This window comes from Copidosoma floridanum, unplaced genomic scaffold (assembly GCF_036245765.1).
Source record: "Copidosoma floridanum isolate Cflo_tuat_1 unplaced genomic scaffold, Cflo_Japanese_pri ptg000013l, whole genome shotgun sequence".
Lineage (NCBI taxonomy): Eukaryota > Metazoa > Arthropoda > Insecta > Hymenoptera > Encyrtidae > Copidosoma > Copidosoma floridanum.
Genome location: NW_028321890.1, coordinates 25362404 through 25378937, shown reverse-complemented (window position 1 = coordinate 25378937; position 16534 = coordinate 25362404). Strand labels below are relative to the sequence as shown.

The following is a 16534-nucleotide window of genomic DNA, read 5'->3' as shown; positions in this document are numbered from 1 at the left end:
ATTATTTCTATACATCTTTAATATGATACACATCGTAGATGGGTTGACAATAAAAGTTTGGCTTTGAAAACGATAGATTCTTTTATTTTCCATTATTATGATGCTTTTCGCTTTTGGCACATATTGAATTATTGGGTAACATTGGGATTCGAATAATAATACATCGAGTTGACGTTATTTCAAAAAAATTCTTTAACTTTGATATTCAACTACGTTAAGCTACTTTAATGAGTATATATGTACAGTCAAAGACAGAAAGATTTAGTACAAAGACGTAGTGAATTTTTTTTTTTTTTTATATAGTTTTATCCTTTGATGAATAAAGTTAATAAAAATTAAGTAAACGAATAAAGTTATTATCTTATATATTTAGCATTGAAGAAACAAAAAAAGATGGTAATTTTTTTTTGCCCAAGAGACTCAAAAGTTCGTAAAGGTTTTGTAAACACTAAAAAAAAAAAAATCTCAGTTTCCCGAGACAGCGCTTAAAAAAAAAAATATCGTTCTCGTGCGCAAATCGTTTACCTTCTCCTTCGTCCGAGAAATCGAATATTCGTGTACACAGCATTCGTGGGCCTCCGCCGACTGCAAAAATCGACAAACACCTTGTTGCCGCTCCGCGTGTTGTGCAAGACCGACAGGAGTTTGACGATTTCGTTCCTCGATGGGCTACATATGATGTCGAAGTCGGGACTGGTGTAAATTCTGCAAAACAGTTGGACAAAGTGCCGATTTACAAGCGTACGTTTGAGGAGCTGTCGTGCGTTGTACGTATATTACCTGGAGTGTTGTCTTTTGAACGGAAACTTCATGTAGAGCCGGGCCCTCTTCGAGACATTCCGCCGGCGGTTGTATTCCACCGAAAACGGCCCGTCTTCCATCGAGTCATCACGATCAGCCTTCACCGCGATTAGAGGAGGGGCTTGGGAAGCCGCCGGGAGATACAGGGATCGTAGCAGGTCGATCGACAGCTCCGTCAATTGCGTGTCGTCCAGTTGGTCGATCGGCAAGTAGTCGGCGTCGGCGAAGTCTGTGTTGTTGCGTGTGTGGAGGTACAAAAAAACGTGTTGAATCGAGCACAGTTTTTATTTATTCACATGATGGGCGAATTACGGATGATTAACTTTCGATGTTACGCAAACTACATTTTTTATGCGAATTTGTGCAAAAATGGTTCAAGTTGCTTGTTAAAAGCTCTTTACGGCGATTCCAATTGATATATCGTTCAATGAGCGAAACGGATTTTCAAAAATTCTTTTTTTTTTTCTATTGTACAATATTTACGTTACAAACAGCTAACTTTACTTATTATTTCCAAATAAATAAATTTCTTCTCACAAGACCACCTTAACGAGACAACATCACTTTCCATTCATAATTTTTTTTATTTATTTAACTATAATGATTCAAAAAAAAAAAAAAAAATTTGTTAAAATCATAATTACAAGTGTGAATGAATAGAAATATTTTTAAAAATGTATACGTAAAAAGAAATTATAATTCTCGTTTGTAATTATAATTATTTTCTAAATTAATTGAATCCACGACGTTAATCTCGTGTTTCAGCTATTCAAGGTGATAAAGCAGTTTATTGGTGTTTAAATTGTAGCTGTTGCATGTGCTCGTTTGTTTGCTGAATTGTCATCAAACTTTTTAATTTAAAACCAATCGGCCGATTCAGCGAGAGATGTGTATAAGAGGGTATAACGAAACTCGACAAAAATGATAGATAGCCAAGTATAGGTGGACGTATGCGTTACCTCTTTCTTGGTTTCCATAGACATTGTCACTGTTGAGATACTGAATTTTTCGAAACCTCGGATCATTCGGCTGAAAGTTCCACTTTTGCTGATCGTCCCTTCCTTCGCGTTCTTTACTTTCCGTACGTATTTTCAAGAACTTCGGGAGCATCGAGCTAATCATCCTGACGTTGTTTTTTGGCGAATAGTCTATCAACTCTGTCTTTAAAGTTCCGATGTTTAATACGGTGACACAGAATAACAGAATGTAACGCATCTGCAATAATAATGTAGTGATTGTCTTCGTTGTAAAATAAAAACGTAACAAAAATTAAAAGTAGTAGAAAATTAAATTATTTTCTCTCAAAACTGAGAACGATTATATTATTCATTAAGACGTCAAATGTAAAGCCTCCACTACTATTGAAACAATAAAACTTTTATTTTTTGTACACTCGTGTCCAAGTTAAATTAACTATTTGGATTAAATTATTTTCGAAAATTGTTTGAACTGTCGTTAGTAGGGCCCATAAAAATGATGAGATTTAAAAATACTCTTGAAAAAACAATAATAAATGACGTGTACCAAATTATTTTTCATTTACACTGAGCCACTGAGCAATGCTGACGAATAAAAATTATTAACAGTCTACTTGAATTTTACTGGAGGTTATTATTTTGTAACATTAAAGGTCTTTTTTAACAGACGTAGAGCTAAATATTATGGTTAAATTGAATTCGTATGAATAAATAATTTGTAAAACAAAAATCAATACTTTTCGTGATTAAAAATCCTTATTTTACCTTTCGCAGTGTTAAAAAGTTAGATTAGGTATTAAAAAGTTGGATATTCAAAAAAGTTGCGTTATGAGGAAGATTTATATAGGATTATACAGATTAATTAATAATTTTAAACCAAAGTCTTTAATTTTGTCCTTTGGCGTTACATTTCCATTTGATTGTAATTGTTATTGGTAGAGAAGAGTATATAAAAAAACGTCACGACAATGTGCAAATCAGATTCCAATTGCTGCAGAAAACCCATGAGTTGCAAGGGGAGCGTGTGGACATTCGGAAAAAATGCTATTAGAGCGTTGAACACGGCTGGCACACGCACCTGATGCAGCCTTGCGTCGACATTGACGCAACAGCATCAGTTGTAACTAACGTGCCCTCGTTATACGCGTATGGGTGTACACACATATATGTGTGCGCAAGTACAGAAATAAGAGCTGATGAGATTGCGAGGTAGAGGAGGACTCGCAAGGGAATTCCCGCGTGCATGTGAAAGTTTATGGCTAAAAGCTCGAGCTCTCGATAGTCCATGTGTGGACGTACGCCGTGTAGATATATATGTGCTGTGTGTGAATTAGTCAGTATACTCTGTTCTGGAAGTAATTTTACTTTAGAGTTTGCCATTACATTCGTGAATCGCTTGCAGTGTGCGACAATCTTGTCCTTTTTTTCGTTTTTTGTTCTCGTTGCGCGCACGTTAGAAAGACTGCAAGTATATTTACTCATACTGCATTTGGAGTGAATGGGATTATCCTGTATAATATACTTTGAAAAATTTTTAGACCATCAGCTTTGTACAAGAGACACTAATTAGGTATTATAATTGATTTCCTAAATTCGAAAATTTTAGAACTACAGTCTGGGAAAAAAATCATGCTTACTATTGAAACTCGTATGAACATTTTTATATTTAGATTTTTAGAAATTTATATATTTATAAATGTTTAAAACTTTTGTATTTGAGTATTACAAAGTTATATTGAAATGTTCAATGATAAAAAGAAAAAAAATGGTACGACCTTACGTTTAGAATTTAATCATTTAAATAAATAGAAGTGAAAATTAATGTACATTTTTTTGTCGAATAATTGGTAAAAAATAATACTTTATGAATCACGCAGTAAATTAATTTCTGCAGGAATCGACAATCACAAAAACCCACTGATTTAACATGGTTTTATGTAAAAATCATCTTTTAAAAATAATTAACAAAATCTTGTAATTAAGAGAGATATGTATTATAGAAGAAGTACTTTGTACGGCGGAAAAATGTCTTCTTTTTAAATTTGCCACTCTACATGCTTAATACACATTATCGTATAATATCAGGGTAACGAATTTATTATTTTTAAAATTAATTATTATTTATTAAAATTAATGATTAAATTATGACCTTAACTGATTATTTATAATAATTTACATTTGAAATAAATGATAGAATTATAGTTAAACTTTTTTTTGACATTCCATGGTTAAAAAGTACGTGTAATTGTTTAAACAGTAAAAGAGCAAAACTTTTTATTTCAAGATGTGCGTAATTTTTAACTTGTCGAATATTTAAAAAAGTTTTCACGATGTTGAAAAGATTTTTATTTTATTTTAAACACACAAAAAACCTCTTTTTGGTATTATGTCGATATATTAAACTAATTCACATTATTTGTTATTCAAATTGTTTTCCTCGTACGTGCATACCACAATTATTTACGCAGTGCACGTATCATCGCACATACGAATCTCAAACACTCGTTCGCTCACTCGACTCGTCTGACCAATGATCGAGTTCGACTACTTGATATTATAATGGACAATCGCGTTTATTTCTTTAAAAGCTCTCGCATCTACACAGTCAAGCTCACGAATTATCGATCACTTAGCATTTACAAATTACTCGTCGTTCAACTGCCAAAGAAATATCACCGACAATAATCGCGTTAACCGCCCCTACGCGCGCACAAAGTTAAACCAATAACTTTTAAAAGTTACGCGCGGGGAAACTTTTTTTTTTTTTTTTCATACTTACTCTAGCGAAATTTAGTTTGACCGCTTGGACGGGGGTTTTAAAAAAACTTTCTTGTAAGGTCGTAACTTTTAAGTAACCCCAGCACACTTGTATTCCTTGTCACTTGTAACCGTTGACCGCAGCGCACGAACGAGATTTGTAGTTCTCGCGTGGGTACGAAGTACTGCACAAAATAACAAAAAAATATTGTTCTACTCGGATTATATTGTTGTTGATTGCTAATCTGTTATCTCACTCGTTCGATGTAAAAGAAAAAAAAAAAAAAAATGGAGACGCGTACCGGCAAGCACATAAAATTGTACAAGTAAAGGCGTACGTTGTTCGGACGAGGTGAATCTACTGGTGTGTGGATTAAGCGGCCGGGCGCTTTATATGGGAGAGCGTCGAGTTTTCCTGCACGTATACATGCGCGCACGTAACGATGACGACGACGGGGACGACATGGACAGCCAAAGTAGTGAAAACCCGAGCGAGGGAGGAGGGAAAACAGAGCATCGTGACAAATGAGAAAAACAAAGTCGTTTTCTTAAACAATTTAATAGTGGCATTCCAACGTCTTGGACATTTTTACACGTTGTTTGGTCATTTTTACCGTTTGTAGCTGTAACCTTTTTTTTTCAGTGGAATAGTTTTTACTGCTCGCGCAACTAACAATTTTGTGTTTGTTGTAAAATTTCTCTAGGGTATGTTCGATACAATGCTCCCAATTTATGGCTTGAGACAATTTACTTATGTTTCCTTTTCCAATGTATTGGCATAACACGATCGCTAGAATCACTGATAGTATGGAAAATTTATGGAAAAAGAGTATGGAAAATTTATCTTTCCGTTTACGGTTAGCATTATACGCACATTTATATTAATTTTTTAGTCCTTTGACGCTTTGGTATCCAAAAGCTGTTTATGCATGCAATTGGTGTGAACTTGGACAGTGTGAGGTGGCCTTACCGTGCGTCCAAACTAATGACCTACTTTGTAATTTCACTGTCATCTTCGAACCATAAGGGAATTCCGCAAAGTTTATTTGTTTTTCCCGAAGTCAAATACTCTTCTCGTACGGTAGAGATGTGTAAAAATGGTAGCCATCCCATCACTGGACACGGAAAACTTTTTCCATTTTGTCAATTGGAATCAAACAATTTTTTTGCTCATTCAAAAAGTACAATGATAACAAATTTTCTGCAGCACTCCAAGGACGTGCAAAAATATACATATATGCAACAAACCATGCGCGAGATGATTTTTATAAAACTTTTCAAAGTATTCTGGGACAGTTTAAAAAATTCGTGCATCTCGTCAAATATTAGGATACTAAAATTTTCTAAGATCAGTTCTTCGACGCTTTTACATCCAACGTGATCAGTTTGTAATCCACATTCTCTGTAGAAATGTAATATGTATGTATTTTATTTTTTCAAGATGTATTTTAAATAATTTTTTTGATCAATTACTTTCTAGATAATACTCTTAAATCTATACTTGTTGAAAAAGAGTTGAATTTCCTCATTTAATTGAAAGTTAAAAAGTTTTCGATACCAAATCCCATAACTGTATACTCTTACATTATTGTTATAATTACACGCAGATATTTATGTTTCTCTTTAATAATGTACATTTAAATATTTGGCCAGTGCTTTATCCGAGAGACGTTGTGGGAAGCTCACATCATAGAATCCAGCCAATCTTGATGCAATATGTTCTTGGCCTCGCTGATCGCTATTAAAATAACAAAAAATTAAACACGTACAAAATAACTCGTAGCATTTGAAAGGAGACTCAAAGTCATTGTTATTAAAAACAATCATCTTTATTAACTTTACTGAGCATAAAGTATTAAGATAATTAATTGCAAACAATCGCAAACAACAGTGGAGTGAAAGCAGCATGACAGTTTGCTCGACTGCACTTACAAGGTTTTCGTATCACGCAACGTGACGCAATTGCACAAGATATCTTTCAAATATTTCATAAAAGTAATACTTACTCCCTCAGTAATTTAATAATTGTGTGGACACTTTTGTTTGTTTTTATTGTTCAAGTGTACAAAATGAAGGAAAAAAGGGCTTCGCTGAATCAGTTTGCTCGAGAACTTGATTAACTTATTACCGCGCGAAGAAAAAAAAAAAAAAAAAAAAAAAAAAAAAAAGAAAATGGGATGCTCGGCTTGAACGCCTGCAACATGAAATACACGGAATGACGTTAACGAGATTATTATTATTATTTCAGCGACAAAACGCGCCTACGATTTGAATGACGTTATTACTTCACGCTCGAAGAGCAAGCGAAATTGGGCGTACGAAAATTTATCAGCCCAAGCCGGAGGTGTATCCTACTCTCAACAGGTGGGCACCCGAGGGGGGGCGATTATTAATTTCCAGCTTGTTATTAACCAGGAAAGGTACAAAAGTTAACAATTAAAACAAGTTTGGCGAGGGGAAAAAAAAAAAATTTAATTTTTTCGCCACCACCCATTACCGAGTTTGGCATCGTATATACGTCACGTAAAGTTCGTAGTCGGGTGTAGGCGTGCCGGTGGCTGTAAAGTACGAGAAACTTTCGCGCTCGCCCGTTATAGCGCAAAATTGCTCAAAGTGCAGGTCCGAGACGGCTGATTGTTTCGAAGCTTCGGCCGCCTACGGCCAATGATTCACAAAAATTTGGACTCGACAAATCATGAATTTTATCGAAAGCTCATCCTTGTCATTGTGTTTAGTCAAACAGTACTTATGAGACATAGCACATTAAAACATAATAATATTAATAACAACGGTATTCTTGTTTCCCGTCAAAGCTATACAATACATGAACTTTATAAGCAATACATGGTTACAATAACATAATATACCAATTGAAACACTTGTCGGCACTGATTATACTCGCGCTTGTGAAATTCAACGAAAAATGGTATAGGTACAGTTTGTTCGAGCCATTGTCCTATAGTTGTAGTCACTGGGGATGAAACAATGACAACTCGGCGACGGTCTTTGGGGCTGGACGTGTGGGCGCGTCTCGAGCCATCAGTGCCTCGATTTGACGGAAGCTCCGCTGGCCGAGGCAGCGGACACAACTGCCGACGATGATGATGTGGAGGGATCTGCGTCCATGGCGCACGTTTTGCGCTTCTCCTTGGGCGAGAAACTAATCAGGAAGCCAACTATATCGTGTGCCTTTTTGTACATCTCGTTGACGGTCTGTAAATATTTGTTCGTTTGCTTTTATTTTTTGTTTTACATGTAGATGCAGAAAAATAGATCCAAAGGTTGGATCGAGTGTTCGCAACTCCTCGCGAAGGGACCCTTTAGGGCTCCCCTAAGTTAGCCAAACTATCGGATTTTCATATTTTTCGCCTCGTACTTTCGAGCGAGTTCGCGACCATCGCGTGCGGCTCGGCGTAATCAACGTCAATCAAATAGACACGCGGCTGCATAGTGTATACATATAAGTATGCCAATTTGATCGCGGCTCGCGTGAAAGTCTCGACTATGTCGTGAGTGTCGGATCGCGGACGGTAATCGCAGGCATCGATAATTTAATGCACGAATGGAGGTATCGAAAAACAAAAAGCTTAACCAAGTATGACGGGATGATTTTTGAAAAAAACTATTTCTTTACCACTAATACGTTAAGTATACATATTTATAATATATTTCAGGTATTATTCATTCATAAATGTTGTTTGTACGTATAGACGTGTATTTCGATTATCACAAAAATTTATCAAATTACGCATAAATTTATAGATGAACTTGATTTCAACTGCAATTCTTTCCTGTCGCAAAGGTGTTTAAAGAAAAACGATTATTTTTAGTAATCCGTAGCCACATTTCGTAAGTATAAAAAACAAAAGGTTGAAAAATACGAAAAAAGTAGTGAAAAAACAAAACAAAAATCAATAAGAGAATTTTTTTATCAAAATTTTTATCTTGTCCTAGAAATATCCTCGAACGAGTGGTTCGCACAGTTGTGATTGAACTACAATAGAAGTTCGTTAGGTTACCACTTGTTTTCAATATGTATGTATAAATACCTGAATGTAATATTCTTTTATCATCGTACACTACGAGTCTAAAACGCGTAGGCGTGAAAACATTCAAAGTAAATTACACTCTATGGTGAAAACTTTGCCCGTAAAATGGAACTTTGTCTTGAAAACTTACCCGACCTAAAATCCGCGTAGGCGCGAATTATTCCGAGCCAGGGACAATCGAAAATTTTCCGTTACAAAGAAAGAGAGGATGCTTAAGCATCAGAGAAAATTGAAGCCAGGCTAACGTCAAAGATTCTCCGCGCGACCATTTACGTAATGAAAAATGGGAAAGGGGGGGAAAAAAATGTAGAGCCCGAACAGTCTTACCTTGACTTCCTTCAACTTTTTCACAGCGTCGGCCTCGTAATTAAGACTTTCGTACTCCTCCTTAGTGAACATGTAACCATTTTTAATATCATTGGCGGCTTCCTGTTGCTTCCTCTGCTGCTCTATCTCCTCCTTGGTCATTGGAACCTGAGACGAATTCTCGTTAAATTCACGTAGTAATGAAAAGTCACCGTACCACTGATGCATTTTGTACAACGTAGGTATATGTATATGTACTTGTGCGCAAAATAACAGAGCTCATAGCTGTTATGTACAAACAGTATTGTCCTTAAAGAATCGACATAAAGAAGAAAGTCCTTTTCATCTCGTACATCACAGAAATCCAAGCCTCGACTCGCTCGCCTTCTTTTTTTTTTTTTTTTTTTTTTTTCTTTTACATTTTATTTCATCACACGGCGAAAAAAGCATCGAATATCCCATTATGGAAAGCACAAGGTGCTAGTTTGGCCTTCGGGTGATGAAGAGAAGAAGAAAAAAAGTCGACGGATTTTTCCTTACCATAACCGGTTGGCCGTCGATCAGGACCTCCTTGAGGGGCACGTCCTCGTGTCCCTCCTCCGCTTCGAAGTTTTCGCTGGAAGGGTGCGGATAAAGCATCCGATAGAGCGACGCCGTGATTTTCACCTTCTTCGACGTGTCCTGTGGTGAAATGCGAAAAATTCAGCGAAAACATATGCACACGATTCAGAGCGGCTTACCTTCGCGCGGTGCTGATCAATGATCGAGTCGCAGTACGAGTACAGCTTGAAAAGGGGATACTGGCGGATCTCGGCCGGGGCCTCTTGTGTGCTGATAAAGCGCTTTAATACCATGTCTTTCGTGCGCATTAGTTCCCGCATCTATAGCATGAAAAACCGATACAATATTTTCCCACGCATCGCGCGAACGGGATGTGTGTATTATCAAAGTGCGATTCAGCGAGAGGAAGGGGTTCATCAAATACTACTTGTATTTCCACCATGGATGTTACGAATACGATTTGTTTTTCTTCCAAGAATACGTTGTACTGTTATTTTTTTCGAGTTTTTCTTTTTCATCATTGTAGTTGGAAAGAAAGAAAAAAAACCCTTGCATTTTTGGAAGAAAATCTCATTATAAGGACGTTTGATGATTCATACATCGATTAATCGTGATGCCCATTCCCCTACTGTGGAGTAGTGGAGAAAAAACACACCGAAACACGATACGCTCACGGAAATACTTTTTTACTAATTTGGGTTTTTATTTGTCCTATCAGCTATGACGTTATAGATTAAACGTAGGTGGACAACAAAAAAAAAAAAAAAAAAAAAAAAAAGAGGATCTGTAACATACTCCAATATTCAAGATAAACATCCGCGATGGAGCGAATGCCCGACCACGTATACGTATAATATGCCCAAAGTGCCTAACCGATGATTAAACGCCGGGAAAAATATATTTACCGGGAAAAAAAATTGATCCTTTGCCGAACTGCGCCGAAATATATATAGGTTATTGATTTGGAAAAGGAAGGCAAGCTTAACTCGATAGGGCCACATGATTATCACAAAATTGCCTAAGGAAAACAAACGGCACAGGTACGATTAACTTATACCCAGTACCTATATGTACAATGCATCAACAAAGTTTCCCCGTACGCTCACTTGGACGGCGTTTCTCGGATACACGTGCACATACCCCTGTATTATCATTATTAGCTCCTCGCTGCTGTTGTTCTAGATATGTGTATACACATACGTTACGAAACGAGCCCGACTCATGCAAGCTTTAGCTATTGCCTGCTTGGCTTACCCGTTTACGCGTATTTCCTGTATCCGTTATTTTAATGTTTCCTCCAATTTTTACCAAGTGGCACCTATACATCGAACGGGAAGTTTCACCGCGAAGAAATACAAATTTGCAATGAAAACAGGTGTCCATCAAAATTAGTCGACCAGCAGCAAAGGCACCATTGTTAAGATACACACGAAAGCTATACGCATGTCTCGATTTCGGCTGAACAAATCTTGATAAAACCCAAGATCACGATGCTCGGTCCAGCGAAGCAAGAAAAAAAAAAAAAAAAAAAAAAAAAAAAAAAGATAAAAGGCCTTCTTTCGTCGTACTCCAATGTATACCATATACCCTCTTGATTTTACAGTCGAGTACGCGCACAGCACAAATACCCATCAGGAGAAGAAAAAGTGCGGCGAGATTGCAATCCGCTCCCCCTCTGCCCCCGGCCTCGCGGGGCTCTCGTTTTTAATAACGCCCCGGTGTTTCTCTCTCCTTTCGACTCCTTGCACTCTAATCGAGTCGTCGGAGATGTATGTGTACACATTGAAGCGTGGGCGGTGGGAGACAGCGCGCGTGCTCTCCTCGAGTGAAAATCGCGGTGTGATCAAGGGACCGTGTATACAAGAGGGACGTTGGGATTTCATATGTATTTCTTTTTTTCCCCTACCCCCCCCCCCTCGAAATTCGTCTCCGTAGGATCAAAGCAAGGGGGAGGGGGGACTGACCTTTCTGTCCTCGATGCGCGTCTCCTGCTTACGCTCGTGCTCCTCCCGGATTTTCGACACCAACCTCGTCATGTACTTCCGATCGGTCAGCCTGACCACATTGCTGCCCATCAACAGCTCCAGTCGTGTCTTCACACCCGAGTGGGAAAAACTGTGAATCACGAGTCCATACGTTACAATTATATATAATTACACCCCCACACCCAGTGTTGTACCAGTCGCGTAATATTATACATATCCATCGTACAACAGTGGCTTCTTCTTTCGTGATGTCGTCCCGAGCTGCTGCAATAAAAACTTTTGCCGCGCACGGCCACTATAATCTCTAATAACGTCCCACCCCCCCGCAAATGCCTTTTTAATGCTACTTATGGACCCCACTTTCATTTGGCTCCATTAGATGATAATATCATCCCTTTCTCGTCTCTGCACTCGCACAGCCTATATTTCGGTTGCACGTAAATTAATACGCCCCAACGCTGAACTTTACTTGAAACCCGATAATGGACTGGTTTACATTTTCTTGTTACGAAATGAAAAAAGAAAAAAAAAAAAAAAAATTAATTCACACATGATCAAACAACGAATGAGGAAAAATCTCAATCGGGCCCGAAAAATCAACTAATTGGTATACATTTGCACCAACGCGGCTTTTTATTATATGAACGCGGTGTAAAAGCTATACGGGGTAAGCGACACGAGCGCGATATTATAATAACCGATCAATCGATGCCACGTGTATAGACGATGTCGGCCGCGGCACTTGAGGCCCAAGTTACAACTGAAGAGCAAAGGCGATAGACGCGAGCAAAGACTGCTTGTATGCCGTGTTCGTGACTGGTGCGATGACTGGTTCGTGTGTAGGTGATGCTTTGTGTATAGATATTTAATATATATATATATATATACGTATGTGCATATAGGATCGAGCTTTTTTGCTGATGGTGCCTATGTGTATATGATTACGGTTGGTGTTTGCTCGTCAGAGGAACGAAAGTTGGATGTTACGAGCCGAGGGGAACAATAAAAGTTTATATACTCCGGTGGGAATGCAGGAAAGATTGTTTTTCTTTACTAATACAGCTCACCGCAACATAAAAAAAAATAAGAAGCAACGAGCACGTACGCGTACAGCTGCTCGTATACGCGACGAGGGTAAAATGTCGCAATAACTGCGTTGTCCCGATCTAATTGGCAATGGGCGTTAAATTGATCGACGTCGCGCGTAGTCGTTGAACATTGTTCCGATACGTGATGAGTCTGATTTATTGTTCTTCTCTTGACGTTTAACAATTTGGTTTTAGCATGCATTTTAAATAAAGATTTTCGGGTGGCACATCGTCTGTATAGAACCACAAATCTGTATATTTATTTTTATCCAAAGATTTCTTTGTTTTTGCTACAAAAAGAAAACAAAATTCGCCAAGAAGAACAATGACAACAAGAGAAATGCAATTCAATTAAAATACCTATACCATACTTTTTTTCTAGAATTTTTTATAGTGTAATATGTATACGTAAAAAGTGCGTCGAGTTTAAGTAGAAAAACCCCAGTATGGTCAGACGCGCCTGATGCCGCATGACAAAAGTACAAGGAAAAATAACTAAACAATACTTACTTGCGAAAGGTATGATGGGGTGGATCTTTATAACGCGTTATTTACATAAAATAAAACTGTTGCAATAAACTTCCACCGTACAGTTTAATAAAAATGTAAATAACAAAAAAATGCGTGTCTGATCGAAGTAGAAACAGCACAAATGAAACAGACACGGTATATTTGAAAGACAATCGACCAATTGACTTTAAATTCCGTGTATTGTGATTATAAACGTTCAAACAACGAAGGACGTGAGCCGCTTTGTATACTGGGTGTCTTTGTACACGTGAAAAAAAATAACGCGTCGTTCTAAGCTTATATATAAATATACATGTACCTACTTTCGTCTGCCCTTTCATGCAGAGCTTTCGTGCCATGAAAGCCAATCGACTATCGATTGAAAATATTTTCAAGAAACAGCTGTGGTAGAAAGTAGGTATTGTGAAATCGCTACACTTTCTTGAACAAAGAGAACATATATATGTACAATGGACGACGTTGAGATTCACATTTAACGCTAAATTCGATGATTTGGAACTTGGGCTTGTTTGCCTTCACCGGAATAAGTGCAGTTTATATGTAAATGATTGTATAAACATATAAAAATCAGAGTTATATTATTATGTTCGGTACATTTATCCGATGTTTGATTGTTAGAGTTTATTTAACAATAGTTCGATCAACTCGGATTACCTACAATAATTAATAACATTATCGAATTAAGTTTTTTTTTTTTTTTATACTCAGCTACATTACTGTAGAAAAAAAACTAAAGTTATTTCAAAGTATGGGGCAGTATGTGTATACAACAATAGTACATCCCTTGAGTGAAAATTTTCTATAGGATTAACATCAGTTTTTATGATTCTTTTTTTTTGTAAGTTAAAAACTACACTTTTATCAAAGTACTAAACACATTATCTGAATAATATAGTAGAACTTCAACGGATGATTTTTTTTATGATGAAAAAATTTTATTTTCACAAGGCAAACATTTCTACGTTTACTTGCTTTCGTAAAATCGTTCAGGCAATAACAAAAGCTCTGAAAAAATAAAATCAAATAAAAATTGAAAAACATATAGGTAAAAAAATTAATATTTTTACATAAGATACTAAAGCTTATTTTTTAAATTAATAATTTATTTAACTTTGGATTGTTTGATATAAATAGGATGACTTGGTGCAAAAAAAAAATACTTCATTTGCTAAAAAAATTATTTTCATTAACTTTGCTGTGTTGCACCTATGCAGTATTTTTGTAGAGCTTTTTTATACATTCGTTGATTTAACAGAGGGTTGCATGAAAAATTTTTAAGAATATTTAACGTGTGACCAGGTTATTCAAATACATAAAGACAACTTAAAACAACCCTAATTTTTTCGAATCAAAACTTACCCTTTACATATTATTTGTGAAAATTTTTCTAAAATGTATCTTGACAACTCCATCGTAAGTCGTTCGAGCAATGTGAAAGACTTGCGAATTTTACTTTAATGAAAATAAAAAATAAAATGAAAATTAATGATTAAATTCACTTTTGTAGTTAACAATATGTAAAATAAAAAAAAAATTTATTCTTGACACATTACTCTTACGTATTACATCTACTTGGAATAAAAATACGTAAAAATTTCTTAATTTATAGTTATGTTAAAATAAAACTTAGAAACCATAAAACTTTAATTTTACTCGCACTTGAAATTGTCATCGATACCTCGTTTTATGCAGCCAACAAATCATAAATATAAAATACGCTTGAGAGTTGGTACTTACTTAAAAGCAATCAATTAATAAAAGGTTTTGCAAAGAAACCTAATGATATATGCTAATGTACTATGAAAGGTCAAATTTTTTAAATTTTCTAATTCTACTTTTAAAGTGAGGTACCTGCAATCAACTAAATTTCCATAATCTGCTAAGCTGCAGTTGTAGGAGCTTTCGCTGTCCCCATCCCTGGACTGATTCTCGCTGTTGTACTTTGGTTGCAATTTTAATTTGTTCGCCAAATCATCGAGCCAATCCTCGACCACGTCTTTTTTGATGAAAGGACGAGCCCGGAACCTATCTAACGCCACCAGCATCTCCACGGCCGCCCAGAAACCACCCACGTAACTCATTTTTACGTATACACGTGTGGTCACTCAATTCACAAACACCGTACTGCGCTTCTGCACAACACCATACGACTGATGTATTTTTGTCGACAGAGCAAAAAGTTTAATAACAATATAAAAACGTGATCGACAAAAAACTGGCATACGTGTTATTTTTGATACAGTGACCTTCTGGCGTGAAACATTAAATTTATAGAGTTACAGTGAAAAAACGGATTTTTTTTTCAATTGGCACAACAATTCAAGGTGTAGTGTCGCTCTTTTAAAAAAAAAAAAAACGTTTGAAAATGCAAACCATCGATATTCAATTTATAGTAAACACTTTTTGCTCCATACGATCGCACCAAAGAAATACTAAAACTACAACTCATATGCGTAACAAAATTTCGATGACACGATCCCTATACGCAGGTACATCGCAGACAAAAATGTTGTACACGATGGTTGTCAAAGCTTTAAAATCAGTTTTCTTTTCCAAGACAAGCTTGACTCTGGGAAAAAAAAAAACCAAAAAACCAAAAAACGAGCGTTCAATTGAAAAGTACCAGAGGAACTAAGGGAGATGGAGCTCGCGGGCGATGATTCGAGCCAAATCGGTATATATAGTGCAACCTAGTACGGGCTATCGGCACAACGCTCTGGCAGTGAGTATAGTCCTGACAGACTAGACAAGCGTTATAGCTCGAAAATGCGTACATTCGAAATGTTCTTGATGGACATGTGACACATCAACCCCCGAATCCCCCCTCCCCCCCACAGCCGTGGATCCATCAGCCCATCCAGGCACGCGATTACGTCGGGCATTGGACGTTTGATGCCAGCGATGATAGGTTTTACATACGTGAGTAGCAGGTATAGGCGTATAAAAGCTCGTTGGCTGACAAGACATGTGAAAAAGCTTTGATTGTTTGTCGGGGATATAAGTATTGTTTTTATACGCGTATGACTTACGCGTATTTCACGTGTGACTTTTCCCACCAGTAGAGCGGCCTGTCATAGGGATCGTCGGACGAGTTGAACATCATCTTTATCTTCTCTTGGGCTCGGCGTCGAGCTTCGCGCGATCGCTTCAGCCGGAGGGACTGGGAGGATTCCTGGGCCGATTTACCATCCACCTCCTCGGAGCTTACCACCTCCACCTGGCTTTTTTTTCCACTCCCCTCCACGGCGTGTTTTTTCTTGGATTTGGACATCCGTTTTCTCGCTTTGGCCGTTCTCGGATGCTTTTTCCCCGGCCGGGTGCTGGTTGCCGGTGAGGTTAGTTTTTTCTGCGCCCCGGGTTTCGAGGACTTTCTTCTTTTTGGATTTTTCGCCAGTGATTTCGGCATTTTGACTTGTTTTTTTTTTTTTCTTCTTTAGTTCATTTGAAGATTCGGTACGGATAATTGCTACTATTTTCAC

At 37.1% G+C, this 16534-nt stretch overlaps 1 protein-coding gene across 1 annotated transcript; it reads right to left on the bottom strand.

Annotated features, from left to right (window-relative positions):
• Window positions 1–387: 387 nt before the first annotated feature.
• On the bottom strand, window positions 388–15235 carry LOC106647266 (uncharacterized). The gene is made up of 10 exons (XM_089590761.1): window positions 14907–15235; window positions 11416–11566; window positions 9631–9771; window positions 9431–9571; window positions 8912–9058; window positions 7593–7748; window positions 7059–7190; window positions 1761–2016; window positions 781–1030; window positions 388–705 (listed from the first exon to the last, which is right to left on the bottom strand). Exons 1-10 carry the CDS (start codon window positions 15134–15136, stop codon window positions 522–524), a joined length of 1788 nt encoding a protein of 595 aa, XP_089446887.1. The 5' UTR covers window positions 15137–15235; the 3' UTR covers window positions 388–521.
• Window positions 15236–16534: the final 1299 nt, after the last annotated feature.

Bases quoted from the DNA above. Each gene is read 5' to 3' on its own strand.
- LOC106647266 (XM_089590761.1), bottom strand. From the start codon at position 15,136: ATGAGTTACGTGGGTGGTTTCTGGGCGGCCGTGGAGATGCTGGTGGCG. The intron at 9,059-9,430 runs GTAAGGAAAAAT...AATTCGTCTCAG, and splicing joins TCGACGGCCAACCGGTTATG to GTTCCAATGACCAAGGAGGA. The intron at 7,749-8,911 runs GTAAGACTGTTC...AAATATTTACAG, and splicing joins AAAAGTTGAAGGAAGTCAAG to ACCGTCAACGAGATGTACAA.